Source organism: Mus pahari, chromosome 5 (genome assembly GCF_900095145.1).
Source record: "Mus pahari chromosome 5, PAHARI_EIJ_v1.1, whole genome shotgun sequence".
NCBI lineage: Eukaryota > Metazoa > Chordata > Mammalia > Rodentia > Muridae > Mus > Mus pahari.
Window position 1 is genome coordinate 65373226 of NC_034594.1, and position 20344 is coordinate 65393569.

The 20344-nt window shown below is 38.8% G+C and overlaps 1 protein-coding gene across 1 annotated transcript in view; it reads right to left on the bottom strand.

Annotated features, from left to right (window-relative positions):
• Nucleotides 1–20344, bottom strand: part of Usp40 (ubiquitin specific peptidase 40) — a 70087-nt gene that overhangs the window by 32699 nt on the left and 17044 nt on the right. The window contains exons 7-15 of the mRNA XM_021198545.2: nt 17637–17765; nt 13260–13355; nt 11893–12000; nt 8920–9217; nt 6584–6665; nt 4848–5019; nt 3849–3933; nt 2921–2991; nt 986–1308 (exon numbers count right to left, since the gene is read on the bottom strand). Of these exons, the coding sequence (XP_021054204.1) occupies nt 986–1308; nt 2921–2991; nt 3849–3933; nt 4848–5019; nt 6584–6665; nt 8920–9217; nt 11893–12000; nt 13260–13355; nt 17637–17765 (1364 nt within the window). The remainder of the gene's footprint in view (nt 1–985; nt 1309–2920; nt 2992–3848; nt 3934–4847; nt 5020–6583; nt 6666–8919; nt 9218–11892; nt 12001–13259; nt 13356–17636; nt 17766–20344) is intronic.

Here is a 20344-nt window from a genome sequence, read left to right on the forward strand (position 1 = left end):
AAGCTTTCAAAGGAGGCTTATGGAGTTCACAAACACATGTGGGGAAAGCAAGACACAGACAGCTATTTATCAGAGAGGTAATCATTAGTGTGCTTAAAAAGATTAAAAAAAAAAAAAAAAACCAAACAAACCAAAACCTTCCAAATGATGATTTCAATTTAGAAGAAAAGGAAAGCTACCAGACACCAATAGTGACCAAAACTGCATCCTACTGAGGAATGGGATCTTCACTGTTTTTGCTTCATCTCCCAAGTCCTACTAAATGAAGACTATCTTTTATAAAGAGCACATGATCTACTCTCTTATACACAAGACAGAGAAGCACAGCTGAAGAACATGTCTCCATGGAGGACCACACAAGCTCACAGGCTCTGCTTCTCAGCATCTCATACAGGCTGCAGAAATGCATGGACACAGACACAGGCGTAGGAAAGTACAGTGCTTCAGAGTTTCAGATATGGCTACAGCATTCAGGGTAGTTTCTCTGGGCAACTGTCCCATTGGGAAGACTGGGTCTTTTCCAGGAATCACAGAATACCACAAGGAAAGCTTAAATTGTCCTATGAATCTCTTTTTCCTTATGAGAATAAGTTTTTAGTTTTATAACCTAATTAGAATAACTTATAACTTAATTAGGATTCTGTCTATGGAGAACTAATTGAGACTGTATCTACAAGTCAAGGACATATTTATAACAGTTTTTTTCTCTAAGTTATACAACCCAAACATTCTTCTGTACACTTAAAAGCTAAGCCTGACACAACGAGCACTTCTGATATGGAGGCAGTGGATTAGGAGTTAAGGCCAGCCTCACCTATATAGAGGCTGAGGCCAGCCTGAATCACACAAGATCTTAGCCCAAAACTGGACAACAGGAGATGTTGAAGTAGGTATGGGTAAAGGTGCATACACACACACATAAATTATTTTTTTAAAGAATAAACAACAAAACATGTTCTCCTCATTTGTCTCTTCAATGAGTTACCTGTTATTATCACTGTCTGAATCCTGAACCAAAATTAAGCTTCCATTTCTGAGACCTTGTTCTCTGAATGTCTTCTTCATGTCTTCTTTGGAAATAGCAGTCCAGCACTCTTCATCTGCAGACTCCACACTGTTCATGAGGATGACACCTACTGGGGTGCCCAAGGCTGTGAACACAGTGCCCACTTCTGCATTAGCGGGAAAGACATGTGGTGACTCCACCAACTGCTCACACTTTGAGCCTTCACCCCTTAGTTCTAGATGAAGAATGTTTAACAGCAGAGGTTCACAATCAAAACCAGTCTGAATTTGGACTCCACCAACCTGAAACAACATCAATACAACCACTAGTGAATCGTATGTTTGCCAAATTAAAGTAAAATAAAAATTATTCTTTCACAGGAAAAACCTATTCTTATAGCACAAGCCATATTTTTTTCAAGTGAATAGTTTTTTCACACCACCTTTTTAAGTATTAAAATAACAACTTTGAATTTTATTTTGAAAATTTCTCTTATCTATCTTTTCTGACTTTAAAGTATGAGTTGCCAAATGGTGGCAATGTACCCTTGGAAATCCAGAGGACCAAGGACAGGTCACAGGGCATCTGAGATGCTCATCTCTCCTGAGACAGCATTCACTCCTGTCATTCCTACTTTAGCAGTCCTGGCTCCCTGCAGCTGTCACACATACTCTAAAGCCTAGGGTGCAGTTATTTACATAAGAAGACCATGGATGACTAGCTTATTCTCCATATTGCAGGTGACATACAGTCTGGTAAAATGGAGGTGCTTAATTACTTTTGAGCATGTGCATTTGTGCATGAACACACATGTATATATGTGTGCAGCCAAGATCTTGGTTGTCCCAACTTTTTTTTGAGACAAGGCCTCACATTAACCTAGAACTCACCAAGTAGGCTAAGCTGGCTGGCCATTAGTCCCAGTAATTATGTCTATCTCTGCCTCCCCAGTGCTGAGATTACAAGAGCATGACACCATCCTGGCTTTTTACAAAGGCTCAGGGCATCTAACTCTGATCCTCAAGCACTTTACCTATGGCACAATCTCTTCTGCCATCCACATATTTCTTTTTCTTTTTCTTTTTTTAAAAAAGATTTATTTATTATTTATTTTTATATCTAAGTACACTGTAGCTTTCTTCAGACACACCAGGAGAGGGCATCAGATGTCATTAAGGATGGTTGTAAGTCACCATGTGGTTGCTGGAATTTGAACTCAGGACCTTTGGAAGAGCTGTCAGTGCTCTTAACCGCTGAGCCATCTCTCCAGCCCCCACATATTTCTTTAATCTATCTAATAAATACCACTGACTAGACCTCAAAAGTACTGAGCATTCTAAAGTTTCCTTTCCTTCCTTTTCCCTTTCCCCTTTTCTTTTCCTTCCCCTTCCCTCCTTACACCTCCTTTCAATTTCTGAGACAGAGCTTTACTATGTATCTCAGGGCTAGCCTGGGACTCACTATGTGGTCCAAATTGCCCTTCAACTTGAGTAGTTCTATCGCCGGCACCTTGGAATACATGTGCACCACCATACCCAGTTCATTTCAGTAATTTTCTGATGGCTAAATGAATGCCAAATAAAATTTCATTACAATGTTTTTTTTTTGTTTGTTTGCTTGTTTTGTTTTGTTTTGTAATGAGACATGGTTTCATGCTGCCCAGGTTGGCCTTGAACTTACTATATAGTGGAGGATGACCCTGAATTTTGATCTTTTTGTCTCTACTTCCTGATTACTGAGATTGTAAGTGTGTTCTACCATCATACTTAGTTTTATGCAGGACTGGGAACTGCACTAGGCCCAAGGCTTCATGTATGTTAGGCAAGCAGCCTACCAACTGGGCAACATTCCCAGCCCTGCAACAGAGTTGTAAAACATCCTAAATTACCATATTGCTTCAGCCATTTTTCTTACCTCTACCCCGTTCCATACAAAGATGTCTTCCCCATCAGCAACCTCAGCTTCACACAGTGTCAGGTCATCTCCTAGAAAGATGAGATACTCAGTTCATTCCCCATGACCACAAATATAGCTAAGCTATAGAGAGCCACGACTCTCCAATGTTTTTGAAAAGGCACTTATTAAGAAAAATCATAAAAAAGCAGTATTTTATGAGTTATACTCTTAAATCTGGACCATTATACAGTTTTGTGAGCATAGCAGCAAGACAGGAAGGCACACCGAGGTCAACAGGCAAGCCCCCATCACCTGACATTACCCATAGACTCCAAATGGCCCAGGTCACCACCAAACTGCTGCTGGTGTCAGCTGTCACAAATAGATGTGTGTTCTAACACTACCATTCTTATATTGATTTGTTATTTCAGAGAAGTAAATGCCTTTAAACTCTCAAAAGACTTGTCTTTATCTGCTACAAAATCTGAGGTTGAGTGGGTAAAGCCACATAAATGGTTTTAAAGCATTTTGCTCAGTCTTTTGTGACTCTGTGTGTATATCTATATCTGTATACCTAAAGCATTTTAAAGTTTTGGTTGGATGGTAGTCTTAGTTTTAAAAAATGTAAAACATGCCATATTGAGAAGATTTTACATATACATTGGATAGACTGCTAAGACAGAAGGCTGACAAGGTGGCTCAGTGGGAAGACACTTGCTTCAGTCTGATGACCTGAGGTCCATCCTGGAACCCATATGGTGGAAGCAAAGGATTCACTTGTGTAAGTTGTCCCCCAAGGCTCCTGTGCTTCCATGAGCATACACATGCATTGTGTATGTATATACTGCCCCCCCCCAGATAAATGTAATTAAAATAGAAAAAGGTAGGAGGCAGAGCTCCCCAAGATAAACACAGAATGAGTAGCTGTGTTCTGTATTGATCTTACCATCGAGGGTATGGTACACATGAAGTCCTGCTGGCACACGCTTCGCAACACTAAGAATCATGTCTCCTTCCCAAAATTCCAATAGCTAAAGAACGTGTAGAGTGAGAAAACAATGAGTCATAACATATGAACAGCACACCCTTGGACTCAGTAAGAGTAGCAAATGAACACTCCCATTCCTAAGCAAAACCAACATTTAGAAATAAACAATTCATTTGATGAATTACTCAAACCCAAAGATGTTGACTGCATCCATTGCTGACTGAAGAATTTGGGTGCCTAAGCCCCAACAGCCATCTAAACAATCTTACTCAATTTATGTAAGGATGGACTTTCTTGGAATGCAATCTGGCCCAGGAATTTCTGACCCAGCTTTACTTAGAAAACAAGATGACTCCAGGAACTACAGAAAGGAAAGCATTTTGGGCTAGGGTATAGCTCTGTGGTACAGTATTTTGCCTAGCTTGTGTGAGGCCCAGAGTTTTATCTCCTCCCCGACTCTCCCACACCCTCCCATAAGCAGTGTCAGTTATGTACTATATAGATGGAGGTTTGTTAAGTTTTTAAATCTGAGCCTGGCTACTGGCAGAAACCTCACTGAAATAGTATCAGAACATTATTTTTACTCTAGTCTTTTTTTTATAACATTATAAGATATTTCCCTTAAGACAACAAGATAATTTATCTTTACAAGACATTTATAAGATCCACTTACTGTGTCAATCTGGTTCTTTAACAGTGGCTTGTGTCTAAGTTGACAGTTTGCAGAGATGCATAATTGAAATACTAGATAGACAGCATAGCCAGGAATGCATAAGACATAAGAGACAAATCAAGTCTTTTTCATTTGGAATGCCCTCCACAGCTCAGAGCACCAGACTACTGAGCTTAACTCTGCCAGAACTGACTCAGAAATGACCTTTACTGCAGAAGTTCAGACATACAGGATTCTAGAGCACCCGCTACTGAAGCAGAGATTACATGTTTCTGTTGAATTACCTGAAATATTGACTGACGGAGATCTCCTAAAGTTTTTCTTTTATCAAATGTTAAGTCCCACACGCTCTCTGTCTCAGAGACTGTAGGGTGAAGAGCCCCATTGAAGAAATGGTAGTGAGGACCCAAGTGGAGATGCAACTCAAAAGTACTGTTTGCAGAGTCCCATTCTGCCCTTTAGAGACATAAACAAAACACACACACACTGTTTTTGTAATACTCTTTATCTCAAACCAAAAACATTTGAATCTGGTAACTTGATAAATATGAGTTCTAAAAGTTAAAAAACTACAACAACAACAAAAACCCAAACAAACAAACAAACAAAAAAACCATTTGCCTTATCATACGTGTAAGTTCTCCACTCTACCTTAGTAACATCTTTTCTGCCTGCCCAAATGATTTACTTTGGCTTTTCAATACAGCACACATTCAGCTGAACCTGTGCCATGAATTCTAAGAGAAAGTTGTTTCCATGGACACTGCACACATTGACTGTCTCTAGCTATAGAAGAATTCTGGATGTCTGCCCACATATTCAGAGGTAGATTCCAAACACCCCATCCTGATGTCCACTAGGCTCTTGCGGTCTTTCCAGACTGCTGTTAAGATCCTTCCCAGTGTTTGTTTTCCAGGCTGAAATCCTAAGTGACAGGCTGATCTCCGCTCCTCTCTGGTACATTCAGTTGACTCAAAGCCTTGTACCAAACTTTTTCCCTTAGGCAGAACAACCTTAGGCTGGAACAAGGCAGTTGCTGAGATGAAGTGCTTCAAATGAATTCTATGCTCATCGACAGGAACATTAGATTTTTCGATGATCACATTAAGGACTTTAGTATTAGCTTTTGCTGTTTTGTTTTAATTCTTAAGTTGCAACTGCTAGCCTAGGTCACTCATGCAGGCTATTTTCTGCATTTAGCATGTTTCAATGGTTTAGTTTTCACTGAGCGTTCCATTGACCGTGGTGTGTCATACACAGCATCTACTATTTTCACTCCCAGTTTCAAGTTCATGATAAAATTTCTGAACATAGCCTGCTATGTTATCTGACCCTGTTCCCTCCCCAACACTCTGCTGACACTACTGGTGAGCTAACACAGCAACAGAACGGTCTCTAGAGCTTAAGGTTAGCCATGTTCTTAAGTTATGCACTCAGGCTTATTTAAACTTTGTTTTATATTTATCATGTGTGTGCAGTATCTGCAGAGGCCAGAAGAGAACATAGGATCCCCTAGAAATAGAGTTATAGACAGTTGTGAACTGGGATGTGAGTGCTGGGATCTAAACCTGGGATCCCTGGAAAAGTAGCCAGTATTCTAACCACTGAGCCACCACTCCAGCCCAGCCATTACAGCTCCCTTTCCCCTGACACTAAGCCCCTTTAGAAGCAACCCACCTCTAGTATTCTGTCACAATATGCCAGTTCTTACAACTACTTAAAATTGGGGGGCAGTTATACTGACAAGTCCTCTGTAAGCTCAAGGGAATCATTGGCGAGGCCAGAGCACAACTCGCATAGCATGCTTTCCAATTTCTCTAGGCTTCCTAGGCTCTGATCCTTACTTAGTATGGTTACCAGATGGTATTATTTACTCTTACATATGGATAAATGATGTCTTTACTATAACTAGTTGATAGGTATACATATTTTGGTAAATTTTTACATTGAATGCTTATGGCCCAAATTGATCAGTATTTCCCAGAAATACCATCTAAGCACCAAATGTAACTCAAACTACCTTCTCATCTGCAGTAGAACGTTGGCTGCATCCATTTCCTTCAGCAAATGACATGGAACTCTGTATCTTGGATTGGCTCGAGCTGTGAACAAAACTGTCCATTAATTTGTTTTGACCAAACAAAATTGTATTTGCTAAAGAGGCAGGATTAAAAACCTGAACTCAGGTGTGGTAATACACACCTGCAATCCTAGCACTGGAAAGGCCAAGGCAGAGGATCTTGAGTTTGAGGCCAGCCTGGGCTATCCTGGAAGACATTCTCTCAAAGATGAGTGGCTGCAGAGATAGCTCAGAGGTTAGATGTGCTCGATACTTTTACATAGGACTGGAGTTTGGTCCCTAGGACATCAGACAGCTAACGATTGCCTGTGATTCCAGTTCCAGGGAATCTGAAGCCCTGAGACCCCTGCATGCACACAATGGACATAAATGTATGCAGGTGCACACTCATGCTGGAAGCCGGGAGCACTACCTTTGACTACCTAAGGGAAAACAAAGTTTTCTCTTGATCTTAGTTTTGCTAGATGAACAATGAAAAAAATAGCTTTTTTTTTTTTAAGCTGATCTAGAAGAATCTCGTTTCAATTTTCTTTAAGCATACCTACTAGTTTTGTGCTGATTATAATTTTAACACTTGGTTACTGTAAAAATTCAGAAATTAGGTCTGAAGGTGACTCAGCTGCTACTAGCCTTGTGGAAACTTGGAAGTGCCAGGATGGGGAGATATGGGGGGGGGGTCCACTCAGAGAAAGGGGGGCAGGGGAAGGATTGTTGGAGGAGGTGACTGGGAGGGGGCAGTGATCAGGATATAAAGTAAATAAGTAAAAAAATAAAATTAAATTAAATTTTTTTTAAAAAAAGGAGAAAGAAAGGAAGAAAGCTGCTCTTCACTGACTGCTCTTCCACAGGACCCAGGTTTGGTTTTCAACACCCACATGGTGGCCAATGACCCACTGAAGCTCAAGTTCTAGGGGATTCAATGCCCCCTTTGACCTCTCAGGGCACCAGGCACACATATGGTGCATAGAGGCAAACATTCATACACTTAAAATAATAAATCATTTTAAATTTTAGAAATTACATTTACTCATTTAGATTTTTTGAGACAAGGTCTTGCTATAGTCTGGGCTGGCCTGAACCTGACTATGTATCTTGGGTTGGTCTTGAACTACAATCTTCTTGCCTCAGCCTCCCAAATGCTGGAGTTATATGTATGAGTCACTATAACTGGTTTGAAAATTATTTTCAAAGTATATTAGGGTACTATCTGAAGTCTCACTCCCAAGACATCAATCTTTTTATAAAAAGTGACATTGTAGTCAACAAACTAGTAGTTCTTTTTCTTTTTCCTTTCCTTTCCTTTTCTTTTTTTTTTTTTTTTTTTTTTTTTTAGACAAGGTTTCTCTGTATAGCTCTGGCTGTCCTGGAACTCACTTTGTAGACCAGGCTGGCCTCGAACTCAGAAATCTGCCTGCCTCTGCCTCTTGAGTGCTGGGATTAAAGGCATGCACCACCACGCCCGGCTCACTTCATATTTCTATAGGCTAAAATTTGTGACTGCACAGTAGTGCACTAAAGTAAAATAGTCTAATATTTTCTGTCTTCTGAAAAAATTTATTTCCTTAATGTATATGGGTTTGTTTGTTTTTTTTGTTTTTTGTTTGTTTGTTTGTTTTGCCTGCATGTATGTCTCTGTACATCTGTGTATCTGGTGCATTTGGAGGTCTGAAGAGCCTGTTAGATTCCCTGGAGCTGGAGTTACAGACAGTTGGGAGCCATTATATGGATACTGCGAATTGAACCCAAATCCTCTGGCAAACAGCTAGTGATCTCAATCACTGTGCCATTTCTCCAGCTCCTAATCAACTTTTTTTCTGTTAGATGTTATAGTGGTTTGAATAAAAGTAGATTTGAATACTTGGTCACCAGGGAGGAGCATTATGAGGAGTTGTGGTCTTGCTGGAGTAGGTGTGACATCTTTCTTTGCTTGCTCATAGCTATATTTTCCTACACAATAACAACGTATATCATCTAAGAAAGTTCAATTAGGAAAATGTAACTATGAGAAAGTGAAGAAAAATTTCAGACATCTCCTCATAAAATGACAAACTGAAAAATAAGGTATGATTTCCTGCTGAAATACAGAAATACATCAAGTAAGGAAAACTTAAAAGACAAGCTGATTTCATTTGGCACAATATACTTGTATAAGTTTTAAAATATGTAAAAGTACCCAGGTAAAACCATCTCTTCAAAAGACAGAACTTCAGGCAGCATTTGAAGCATGTCTGCTGACATTGTTAACAAGGCAAAGCAGAACTCGTCTTTTTCCATACCTTCAGAGGGCCTTTGCAACGTGGCTTTCCGATAAAACAGCATGTAGGCACTTTCTTTACCCTGGAACTGCTGTGTGATATCTTTCTCTCTGATTGGATGGACTTTGGAATCATTGATATCAAACCAGTGTGGGCAACTGGTGTCATCATTTAAGCCTGGGGATTCTGAAGCAAGTGTATGTAGCATCTGTTCACAGTTCTGTAGATCAGATGGGGCCTGGGTAAAGTGGTTCCTCAGGAGACTAACTGTACTTTCATCTGTGCTGAGCAGAAATATCTGAGGATGGAGCTGTAAGAACTATTCAGAACAAACAAAAACAAAAATTAGGATTATTTAAAAAAATTTTAATAAAAGTTTTTAAACAAGACATATTCTGTGTGTGTGTGTGTGTGTGTGTGTCTGTCTGTCAGTCAGTCTGACCTGTATGATTAGATGTTTTTAACTTCACCTTTCTTTTTTTGCTAGCCTGTGAGCAGGAAAGCTTGTCTGGTTATGACAAAATTGGAACATCCTGTTAAATATGCTAACAGTTCTGTCAAGGGAGAAAGGTGACAAGCCACAAAGTGGAAAGCATTTGAATAATATGTCACTACTGCTATTTTAAGATTTGCTATTTGTTATTTGCTATTTTAAGGAATGAGTACTTAAATAAAGAAAACTGGGACGAACAAACATTTCTGAACTATTTAATAGCCATTTAATTCTAATTTGCATTTGCCGATTCTTGGGATTGTTTTCCTGTGTTCTCAGAGTTCTCAGAAAACTCTTGCCCACAGCTATATCTTGAAGTCTTTTCAATTAAGAAGTTTTCAAAAAACAAAAGAACCACCAAAGTGAAAAAAACCTAATGAAAAAAATCATTGCCAACTGTACCTCAGACAGGGGATTAATACTGAGCATGTAGAAAGAATACCACAAATTGGGCTGGTGAGATGGCTCAGTGGGTAAGAGCACCCGACTGCTCTTCCGAAGGTCCAGAGTTCAAATCCCAGCAACCACATGGTGGCTCATAACCATCTGTAACAAGATCTGACGCCCTCTTCTGGAGTGTCTGAAGACAGCTACAGTGTACTTACATATAATAAATAAATAAATCTTAAAAAAAAAAAAAAAAAAGAATACCAAAAATTAAACATCAAAAACCAAATTACTTAATAAATGGTCTAATGAAATGAACATAGAGCTCTATAAAAACCCCCACAAATGACAAATGAAAGCTTCAAAAAGTGATCATCATCCTTAGTCATCAGGGAAATGCAAACAAGCACCACTGTGATTCCATCTCACCCTAGTCAGAATAGCTGTCCCAAGAAAACAAATGCTGGAGAGGATCATGTGGACAGGTGTAACCATGTGCAGTCTCTATGGACATCAGTATGGATCACAAACTAAAACCAGAATTATATGACTTAGCTGTGCCAACTGTGAGGGTGTACTGGGAGAACTCTAACATACCATAGTGATTTGCACATCCATGTTTATTGTTACACTATTTGAAGTAACATAGCTGTTTGTCAAAAAATGAACAAAAAATGTAGCACATGTATACAATAAAAATTTATTTAGCCATAAGGAAAAACAGAATCATAACATCTGTAGGAAAATGAATATAACTAGAAATCATTAAACTAAGCAAAATACACTAGTCTTAGGAAGACAGTTAACATATGCCTCCTCTCATATGTGGAATCTTGATTTAAACATATATTTATAGCTATCCATGTATAGGCATAATATAGGCATGTATTATAAGTGATTATGAGCAAGAAGCAAGAGATGTTAAAAGCAGAGGGAAACAGATGATAAAGAATATATGCAGTAAGAAATGGAAGTTGGGATTAACTGGAAGGGGAGGGAATAATGGGAAGGTAATGTGGGAGGAAAATTAATGAGAGTAAGTGTAAGGACAAATAGGTCATTATAATTCAAGATGAAATCTATTACTTTGTATGCTAATCTAAAATTTTTAAAAATAAAAAAGCAATTTAAACAAAGGCAATCACAAAGTTTAAAAGTATTTTTGATGGCTTACTATATATCTAGAAGAAGTAATCACATGACCAAGTCACCTTATATTTTAACGTATAAGATTATACTACTCTTTTCTAGCATGGAAGCTAATCTGGAAGCTCAGGTAGTCCAAGAGCATGGGAAGCTCAAGTCACAACAACTTCAAAGACTATTCAAGTTCTTGCAAAGGGACAAGAGAACAAAGAAAACCTCTCTCTTTCTCCCTCCAGCTTCCTTCTCTCTCAACTTCACTCTCCTCTCCTGCATGGCACTGGCCCCCCTCTCCACTTGCTCAATCAAATCTCCTGAAGTAGAAACAACTAGAAATCAGAGCAGGAATAAAATAGAAAACAGATAAACAGTAGAGACTGTCAATAACATCAGAAGCTACGCTGGCCTTTTTTTGAAAAGTCTTTGAAAGAGTTCTCAATGGGAAGGAAAAAAGCAAGGAAATACATTTTAATGAGAAATAAAAAAGAAGTTAAAACTTCAAGTTCTGAAGACACTAAAAGATACTATGGGGGCATGTTTATGTCAGGAGATTAAAGTCCATAAATGCTCTAAAACAATCCCATTACAAAACAAACTCAAGTTGTGGAAAAGTGAGTGTTTCTGGTGTCTGATTTCTCATTCAACATTCAGCAGAGCAGGTAAACGCTTTGTTCTCTGTGAAGCTGCCTCATTTCTAGTAACACCATTTTCTAAGTCTCACCTAGGGAGCCATGTGACTGGCTTGATTATTCACTGAGCTTTAGAATGACTTCCTTGGTAATTAATGGCCTCTTTTCCTGCTTACTTCTTCATAGATAACATAAACATGTTGTATGAGAGCTGTAACATACCAGCAGAATTCTAACCACTAAACAAAAATACTGATTATTGTCATCTGTTTTAAAGCTCTGACTACACAGGAACTCGTGCTGCTGGGATGAGACGACTTCTTATGTTGATGCTAGCACTACCTTTCGCAGTGGTCCATGCTGTTTCCTGTACTTCTTGTTCCAAGATATTCCTGTTCTTTTCAAGAGTTTCTGGCCCAGCTGATCAACAGGAATTTGATTGGCCTCCTCCTTATGAAAAAAATACTGTCAGTTAATATCTGATGAGAAATAATTACGCCACAAATTCAGAGGGATCAATAGAAGTGAATCTGCTCATCTTCCCTAGAGTATAAACTTATAATGGGATCAATCAGAGCTATATATTTTTAAAAGAACCTTGAGCACTGGTTTATAAGACCTTGATTTGAAGATCCATTTGTTGACCCAGCAGAGGGGAAGGTCAGGGCCAAGAAGTGGAAGTGGGTGGGTAGGGGAGCAGGGGTGTGGGTGGGGTATAGGGAACTTTCGGGATAGCATTTGAAATGTAAATAAAGAAAATAACAATAAAAATAAATAAATAAATAAAAAGAAAATCCATTTGTCCAGGGCTACAGACAGAAATTCAAAGAGCATCACCATCCAGAGGGAGTCCTAAGGTCTGTCACATTCCTGACATTATTTATGATTTTGGAAGAATAAACAAAGCCAATGTGGCTGACACAGGCTTTATGTTGAACCTTTAGACCCCAATGCTTCCGAACAGGACTGTGACTGGAGACAAAGACTTCAAGGCCACAGGTTAAAATTCTCTTCTGTTGTGTGTTTTCAGACAAAGTCTCATGTTGCCCAGGCTAGGTTACGTAGGTAACTGAGAATGATTCTGAACTTCTGATCCTCTTGCTCCCCCATTTCCCAAGTGCTGGGATTATATGGCACTTCACATATCACCTTATGTGGTACTGAGATTGAACCTGGGGCCTTGTATGCCAGACAAGCACTTGACCAACAAAGCCACATTCCTCATCCTTATTATTTTTTCCTTGCAAGTGGTTCCAATATCAAGATAAATGGATTTTTTTTTTTTTTTTGAAACAAGTTCTCATTTGCTAGCGAGGTTGGCCCAACCAACCTCAAGGTGTTTCTTCTGCTTCAGCCTTTCAAGATGAGAGATTAAGAAAAGAGTCACTACACCTAGTGATTAAGTCAAAACAAATAAGTGTGTGGTGCCAGACACCTTTAATCCCAGCACTAGGGAAGCAAAGGTAGATAGATCTCTGTGAGTTCATGGCCAGTCTGGTCTACAAAGCCAGTTCTAGGCCAGCCAGGTCTACACAGTGAGATCCTGAGTGAAAAAAAGTTAAAATGAAAAATTTCCATTTTAGAGGTAGCCCTAAAGCAATCTTATCTCATATTCTCATATAAATATATGACATATACAAATACACACAACATACACATGTATCTATAATACTTACATGCCCACAAATATGTGCAAATAGGTACGCTACCTGCAATAAGATTGTTTTTAGAACCACCAATGGATCATTAGCCTCTTCTTCACTCTGAGGAGCTTTCAAATTCACATCTGTATCACTTATCTCCTCCTAAGAAGGAAAACAGTTAAATGTTTCTTTCACAGACGCCAGTTTAAAGGAATTAACCAAATAAGAATGTTTAAGTCACTAGAGAAAGAAAGGTAAAAATATAATCTATGCAAGCTGTAGAATCAGGCAGACCTGGTTTTGAGTGTCAGGTTTCATCAAGTAAATCTACAATTTACTTAATCTCTCAGGCTTTATATGCAAACTAGGGTTATGAGACAAAGAAAGAGTCTAGTCTGTGGCTGTGTGAATAAGAATGGCCCCCACAGGCTTATATATTTAAATACTTAGTCACCTGGAAGGGGCACAATTTGAGAAGAACTAGTAAGTGTGGCCTTGTCAGAGGAAGTATATCCAGTGGCAGTGGGGTTTGAGGGTTTCAAAAAGCTCACCCCAGGACCAGAGTGGCTTTCCTTCTCCGTTGGTGGAGCAGGATGTTGTTCTCAATGACTTCTCCAGAACCTTGCTTGCTTGCATGGCCTCCTGCTCTCTGTATCAGGACAATGGATTAAACCTATGAACTGTGAGCAAGCTCCTAATAAATGCATTCCTTTATAAGAGTTGCGTTGGTCCTGTCTCTTCAAGGCAGTAGAACAGCGACTAAGACACAGCACAATCTACATAGAGGGTTCTAACATTTTCCAAATAAAAACCATGGTGTCTCATAAAATTTGTGCTCATTATCATCTCAAAATACTTTTTTGGGCTTTGCTGGTAAGTTTATACACCTGGTTTTGGCTTAAGGAAATCCTACCAAATTTTTGTAAACTCAACTTAAATTTCCTTATCATCCAGAAAGCCCAGACTAGGCATTGTGGTACATGTCCTTTGGTAGGCAATTTTTGTTGATTTAAAAAAAAAAAATACATATGCCACCTTGCAAAAGCATTTTGTTTTGTTTTGGTTTGGTTTAGAGACAGGGTCTCAAAATGTAGCCCTAGTTGGCCTTGAACTCAGAGAGATCCACCTGCCTCTGTCTTTAGAACACTGGGATTAAAGGCATCAGCTCTCTAAGTTTTTCTTTTTTTGTGTAGATTATTTTTTCTCTGTAAATTATAACTTTCTTGGATTTCTAATTAAAATTTTTATTTATTTTATTTTGTGTATGAGTGCTTATTTGTGTACTACATGTGTGCCCTCCTACGTCTGAGGAGGGCATTAGACTCCTTAGAACTAGAGTAACAGATAGTTGTGTGCTGCCATGTAGGTGCTAGGAACTGAGCCCAGGTCCTTTCTGAGAGCAGCAAACTGAACTGTTTCTCCAGTCCATCAAAAAAGTCTTTCAACTGGCTACAACCATAACTGCTAATGGATAGCATTAAGATTAAAAACAAACAAACAAACAAAAAAACTGTTAAGAAATAACAGCTTATGGCAGACCAGATTTATCATCTTTTCATAAATTATTGAAAATGATAAAATAGATACAACAAAAGCATCTTTTTCTTTTTATAGTGATTTTTAATATAGTAAACAAAAAACTTTGACAACTTGAAAAGCATCTAAGATCACCAGGAGGTAGGCCTCTGGGCATGTCTGTAGGGAACTATCTTGATTAGGTTAATTGAGGAGGAATGGCACCATTCCCTGGGCTGGAATCCTAGGCTGTTTAAAAAAAGAGGAAGTGCACTCAATACCAGCATTCATCTCCCTCTGCTTCGGGACTATGGTTGCACCAGGTGCATCCTCCAGCTCCTGACATCATGACTTCCCTGACACTGGACACTGGAACTATGAGCCAAGCTAAACTGATCACAGCACAGGATGATAACTAGGCCCAGCCTTGCTAACACTGAGATTCCATTTCAATGCTCATACAGAACAGCTTCAGAGAAGAAAGCCTGTGGCTAACTCAAAGCAGGAAGGAAAGGGACTGATTTTTCAAACAACCAATTCTCCAATTCTTTGGCATTAATTGAAATTGAATGTCCTACATTCTCAATTCTGACACTAGCTATGTGGTCATGTGAGATCCCACTTGTTGAGGAGTTAGTTTCAAAAGATTGATCTCACCTCTTTTCTTTTTTTTTTTTTTTTAAAGATTTATTTATTTATTATACGTAAGTACACTGTATCTGTCCTCAGACACTCCAGAAGAGGGCGTCAGATCTTGTTACGGATGGTTGTGAGCCACCATGTGGTTACTGGGATTTGAACTCCGGACCTTCGGAAGAGCAGTCGGGTGCTCTTACCCACTGAGCCATCTCTCCAGCCCTGATCTCACCTCTTTTCAAACACCAATTACAATTTTCTGGAACAATATGCAGAACCCACTACAGTTTATCACAAAAGATATCAATGCAGAGACTGGATAAAGAGGATTGCTGAGTAAGGCTTAGAAAGTCAGGTGCAAGAGCCTCTGCACCCATGGAGTAGGAACCACACCTCTGTTCCACATTCGAGGTGTAGGAAAGTCCTAAACTTGGTTCTCAAGAATTTGTCACTGAAGTTTTACTATGGAGTACTGCGAGAGCTGTTCTTGGTTGTCAACTTGACTGGAATTAACTAAAGCCCAAGTGGCTGGGTATACCTCTGAGGATTTTTTTCTTAACTAAGTCATTTGAAGTGATTTTAATCCAGATCTTTTAAGGTGAGATGATCCACCTTTAATCAGGGCCACATCTTCTGCTGGTAGCCTATTTAAAGGACATAGAAGAAGGAAGTGTTCACTTTTTGCCTGCTAGCTCTTGCTCTCAGTGGCAAGTCCATTCCTTCACTGGTATTAGAGCCTACTTAAGGTTCTGGTGTATAGTGAAGACCAAGTGATACATCCAGCCTTGTAGCCTGAACAACTACTGCTTGATCTGTTGCTGCTAGACAGCCATTGTTGGACTAGCTGGACCACAGCCTGTAAGTAATTCTAAAAAAGCTCCTTTATACATCTACATGAAATATATAGATATATTTTCATTCTGTAAGTTCTGTCCCTCTAGACAACTCTGACAAGTGTAAGTAAGACTGATGAAATCACTGGCAAGAGGTTAACCGAACACAATCTCCTGCCCCCTTTCCCTCCCTAAGGTCGGAAGGTGGGGCTGCCAATTTTAACTCTCTAAGCACACAGTTGTTTTCTCTGGCAACAATGTCCCACATTGAAGAATCTAAGAATGACCTCATTAGCATCACCTAGGTAAGGGGGAGAGGGGCTCATTATAAATAGCAAAATATACTTCCATAGAAAATTCCAAAGAATATCCCCTGGGCAAGAAGAAATGCCAAACAAATGCAAATCCATAGAAAATATGCCAAATTCACACAAAAATCCATATTTTGCTTATTTTCTTTTGATTATATTGAGACAGGGCCTTAGTCTGTAGACCATGCAGGCCTCAAACTCATAGTAATTCTCCTGTGTCAGCCTTTCAAGTGCTAGACTTGAGCTGTGTGCCCCCATACCCCCTTCTGACTAGTCTTGATTTTGTGAGGAGACAGGATTTCAATAAATTAGCAACTGGGTGTGAGAGCCCACACCTATGCCTAAAGTTCCAGCACTTGAGAGATAGGCAGGATAAGTGTAAGCTACAAATCAGCATGGACTGTATACAAAGTAAGACAGAGTCAAACAGACAGAAAGACAAACAGATAACACAAAAACAAACCACCAGATTTCAATGCAAAGAACATAAAGCTTGTTCCTTCAAGTCACACTAACAGCAAAGATTCTAACACTCCTACAGAAGAGCAAGTTGCTGCTGAAGAGATGAATACAAAACTTCAAAGAGATGTTCTAGAATTCAAAGCCCCAGAGGAAGACAGAAGAATCCTTAAACTTCAAAACGAAATTTCACATGAATATTTCATGAAGTTTATAGACTGCCAGCTGAGAAAATGCTGCAACTCAGAAAGCAGCTAAGAAAACTACAGGAGGCAGTGAGGAAAGCTAGGCTGGTTCAGAGGCAATGTATCTTTTAGATCATAGTGAGGCCTTGAGTTACTGAAAAAGGCTGTAACAGACTATGTTAAAGGTCGGTGATTTTGATGGATGGAGGGGGAAGAGAATATCCTTGTGCAGTGGAGCCAGAGGCTCTCATCTAGATTCCAAATTGTTCACTGGAGTGAGGTTAACTAGTGTGTGAGAGTCTATACCACATGCACAAATATGACAAGGATACAGCTAGAGATCGGAGGTAGAGGGCACATGGGAGCTATTCATGTAAAATGAACCTTCAATGTTTTCTAAAGGAGGGGTGTATACTGAAGGCAGAATGAACAACAGAATTCTGCAACAAGAATAGAAATGCAATGTAATTTCAAAGCTATTTCTAAACAAATTTGTAAGCTTACCTGACATTGCCAGTTGCCAAGATGATCAACATCTTTAATGTACACATGGTAATGACCTCCATAGCAGCCACCTTTGTGGATAATGATGGAGAAGAGGTCATACATATATTCCATGTCATCTAGTTCACTCTAAAAGAAGGAAAATAAATGTTGATACAGATTAATAAGGTGAGATACATAATCAAAGGGAAAAAAAAAACAACCCCTGAAACTAGTAAGAAACATCCTTGCAATATTCACACTTCACAGTAAATCCCCTTTGCTGTTGAGTGATATTTAAAACACTATTACTGTATTTCAGGATAAAGATAAATTTAAATAAATGGGCTTAAATTCACTTTCTTTTTTCATGAATTTCTTTGAGGATGGTTTCAAATTCCTGGAGGTCCTTCTGCTTTAGCTTCTTGGGTGTTAAAGATTTTAGGCATGAGCCACTATGCACAGCTGAATTTTAAGTCTTAATCTGATTTACTGCCAACTATACCACACTGAGCACACGCATGTGAAGATGTTATTTTTACTGGCTTTAACTAAGATAATGGGTCTGTGCTAGAGATTGTTAGTAGAGAAAGCCATCTTTGCATGATTCCCCTTATGCTGTTTAGGACATATGTTCTTTTCCTGCCCAAATTGTCTGATATCCCAAGAAAGTTGCTGTGTGTCTCAAGGTCAAGGCCCTTCTGGCATTTTAGTTCCGTGCACAGAATATGAACTCAGCAATTTTGACTACCACCTGTGGAATGAACAGGTTCTTTCTTGCTTTTCTAATTTATAATCAATCTCTTCTAAAATTAATATAGTGTGCAATTACAAGTGACCCAACAGGTAAACTCCTCCAATAACAATGGGGAAAAATTACATTAGATTTAAGACATGCTTTAAACTCTGGATGAGAAAGAAAAGGAAAAAGCCAGCTGTGGTGGTATACCTCTGTTATTCCAGCACTTAGGAGGCCATCCTTAGCTAATAACAGCAAAAAAGGAAGGAAAGAAAGAGAAAAAAAGAGAGAGGGAGTAGGGCATGAGGAAGGAAAGGGAGGGAAGGAGGAAGGAGGGCAGGCAAGGAAGTCTTAGTCTTTACATTGTAGGAGGAGTGTGAACCACGCGGCATGAGACATAAAGTCTCTTCTGGCTTTGAACTCTGTCATCTGTAATGTAAAATGTGTACATGGGTATTACCTGAGAGATACAAGTTACTTGAAGAATTTATTTCCTTAACTATAGTTTTTAAGTGGGCAGCATTAAAAAAAAAGTCATATTCAGAAAAAAGATGAGACACACAAAGATAAAAGATTTTTTTCTCAATATAGAAATTCTAAAGTAAAATTAATGTGGATTTCCTAGCTAAGTGACCTTTTTTTTTTTTTTTTGATATATGTTAGAATCATGTGACAAACTGCCTTTTATAAAAGGAAAAGCAAATATATTAGTAACTCCTGGAAAGCAATTTTTGTTCCTGAGTATGCCAGTAAAAGCCTCAGATGTAGCAGGCACTACTAGACTCTAGGGATGGTAATTCATGTAACCAAACAAACAGTACAGAGTTCAGTGGTGAGGCCTAAATTAGAGGGAGGCTTGGTCATGAAGTTTAAACACACACACACACACACACACACACACACACTCAATAGCTGTTTTTATATAAAACAATGACTTGTTATAAGAAATAGGTAGAATGATGGAATAGAACTGAAAATCTGGAAATGAAGACAAAGCTATGCTTACCTAATTTTTGACAAACATACATCGAATAAAAGGCAGCCTATTCAAGTGTGCTGAGTTTCTACTAGTAGAAGATTAAGTTAGATTTACATCTTTCACCTTGTACAAAATCAATTCAAAGTGGATCACAGGCCTTAATTTAAAACCTGCAACACTGAAATTTCTAGAAAGAAAACATAGCATCTTCAGGATACTGGGAAGGCAAGAACCTAACCCAATATTGAAAGATGGGACTACACTAAAATAGGGGTTTGTATAGCAAAGTAACAATCAGCAGAATTAACAAGACAGCCCCCAGGGTGGAAGAAAAGCTTTCACAGCTCCACTTCAGACAAGGGTTTGATACCCAGAATTTACAAAGAAATGCAGAAATTAAGTGCCAAGGAAATACAACTGCCAGTTAACACAAGGGCAAACAAATTTAATAGACAGTTAAAGACAGTTAAAACACACACACACACACACACACACACACACACACACAAAATAGCCAATAACTATTTTTTAAATTGCTCAATATCTCACACATGAGGAAAATGCAAATTAAAACTACTTTGAGGTACCAAATGACCCTAATCTGAATGGCTATCATCAACAAATGTGACAACAAATGTTGGAGAGGATATAGAGAGAAATGAAATCTTCACTGTTATTGAAGACATAAATTAATACCAGTCACTGTGGAAATCAGTTTGGAGGTTTGGTTTTTGTTTTTTTTTGGTTTTGGGTTTTTTGTTTTTTTTTTTTTTAATTAAAACTGTAACTCCCACACAACCTAGCTACTTCCCTCCTGGGTATATAACATAAGCAGAGAATGTCAAACCCTATGCTGTGATTAATCACCATAACCAAAACAACCTGGGGAGGACAGGCTTTATTTGGCTCATGTATCTTAACCCTAAGGCCAGAGCTGATGCAGAGACCACGGAGCATGCTGCATACGCCCCATCACTTACTCTGTTTTCTTTCTGTTTTTTTTTTTTTTTT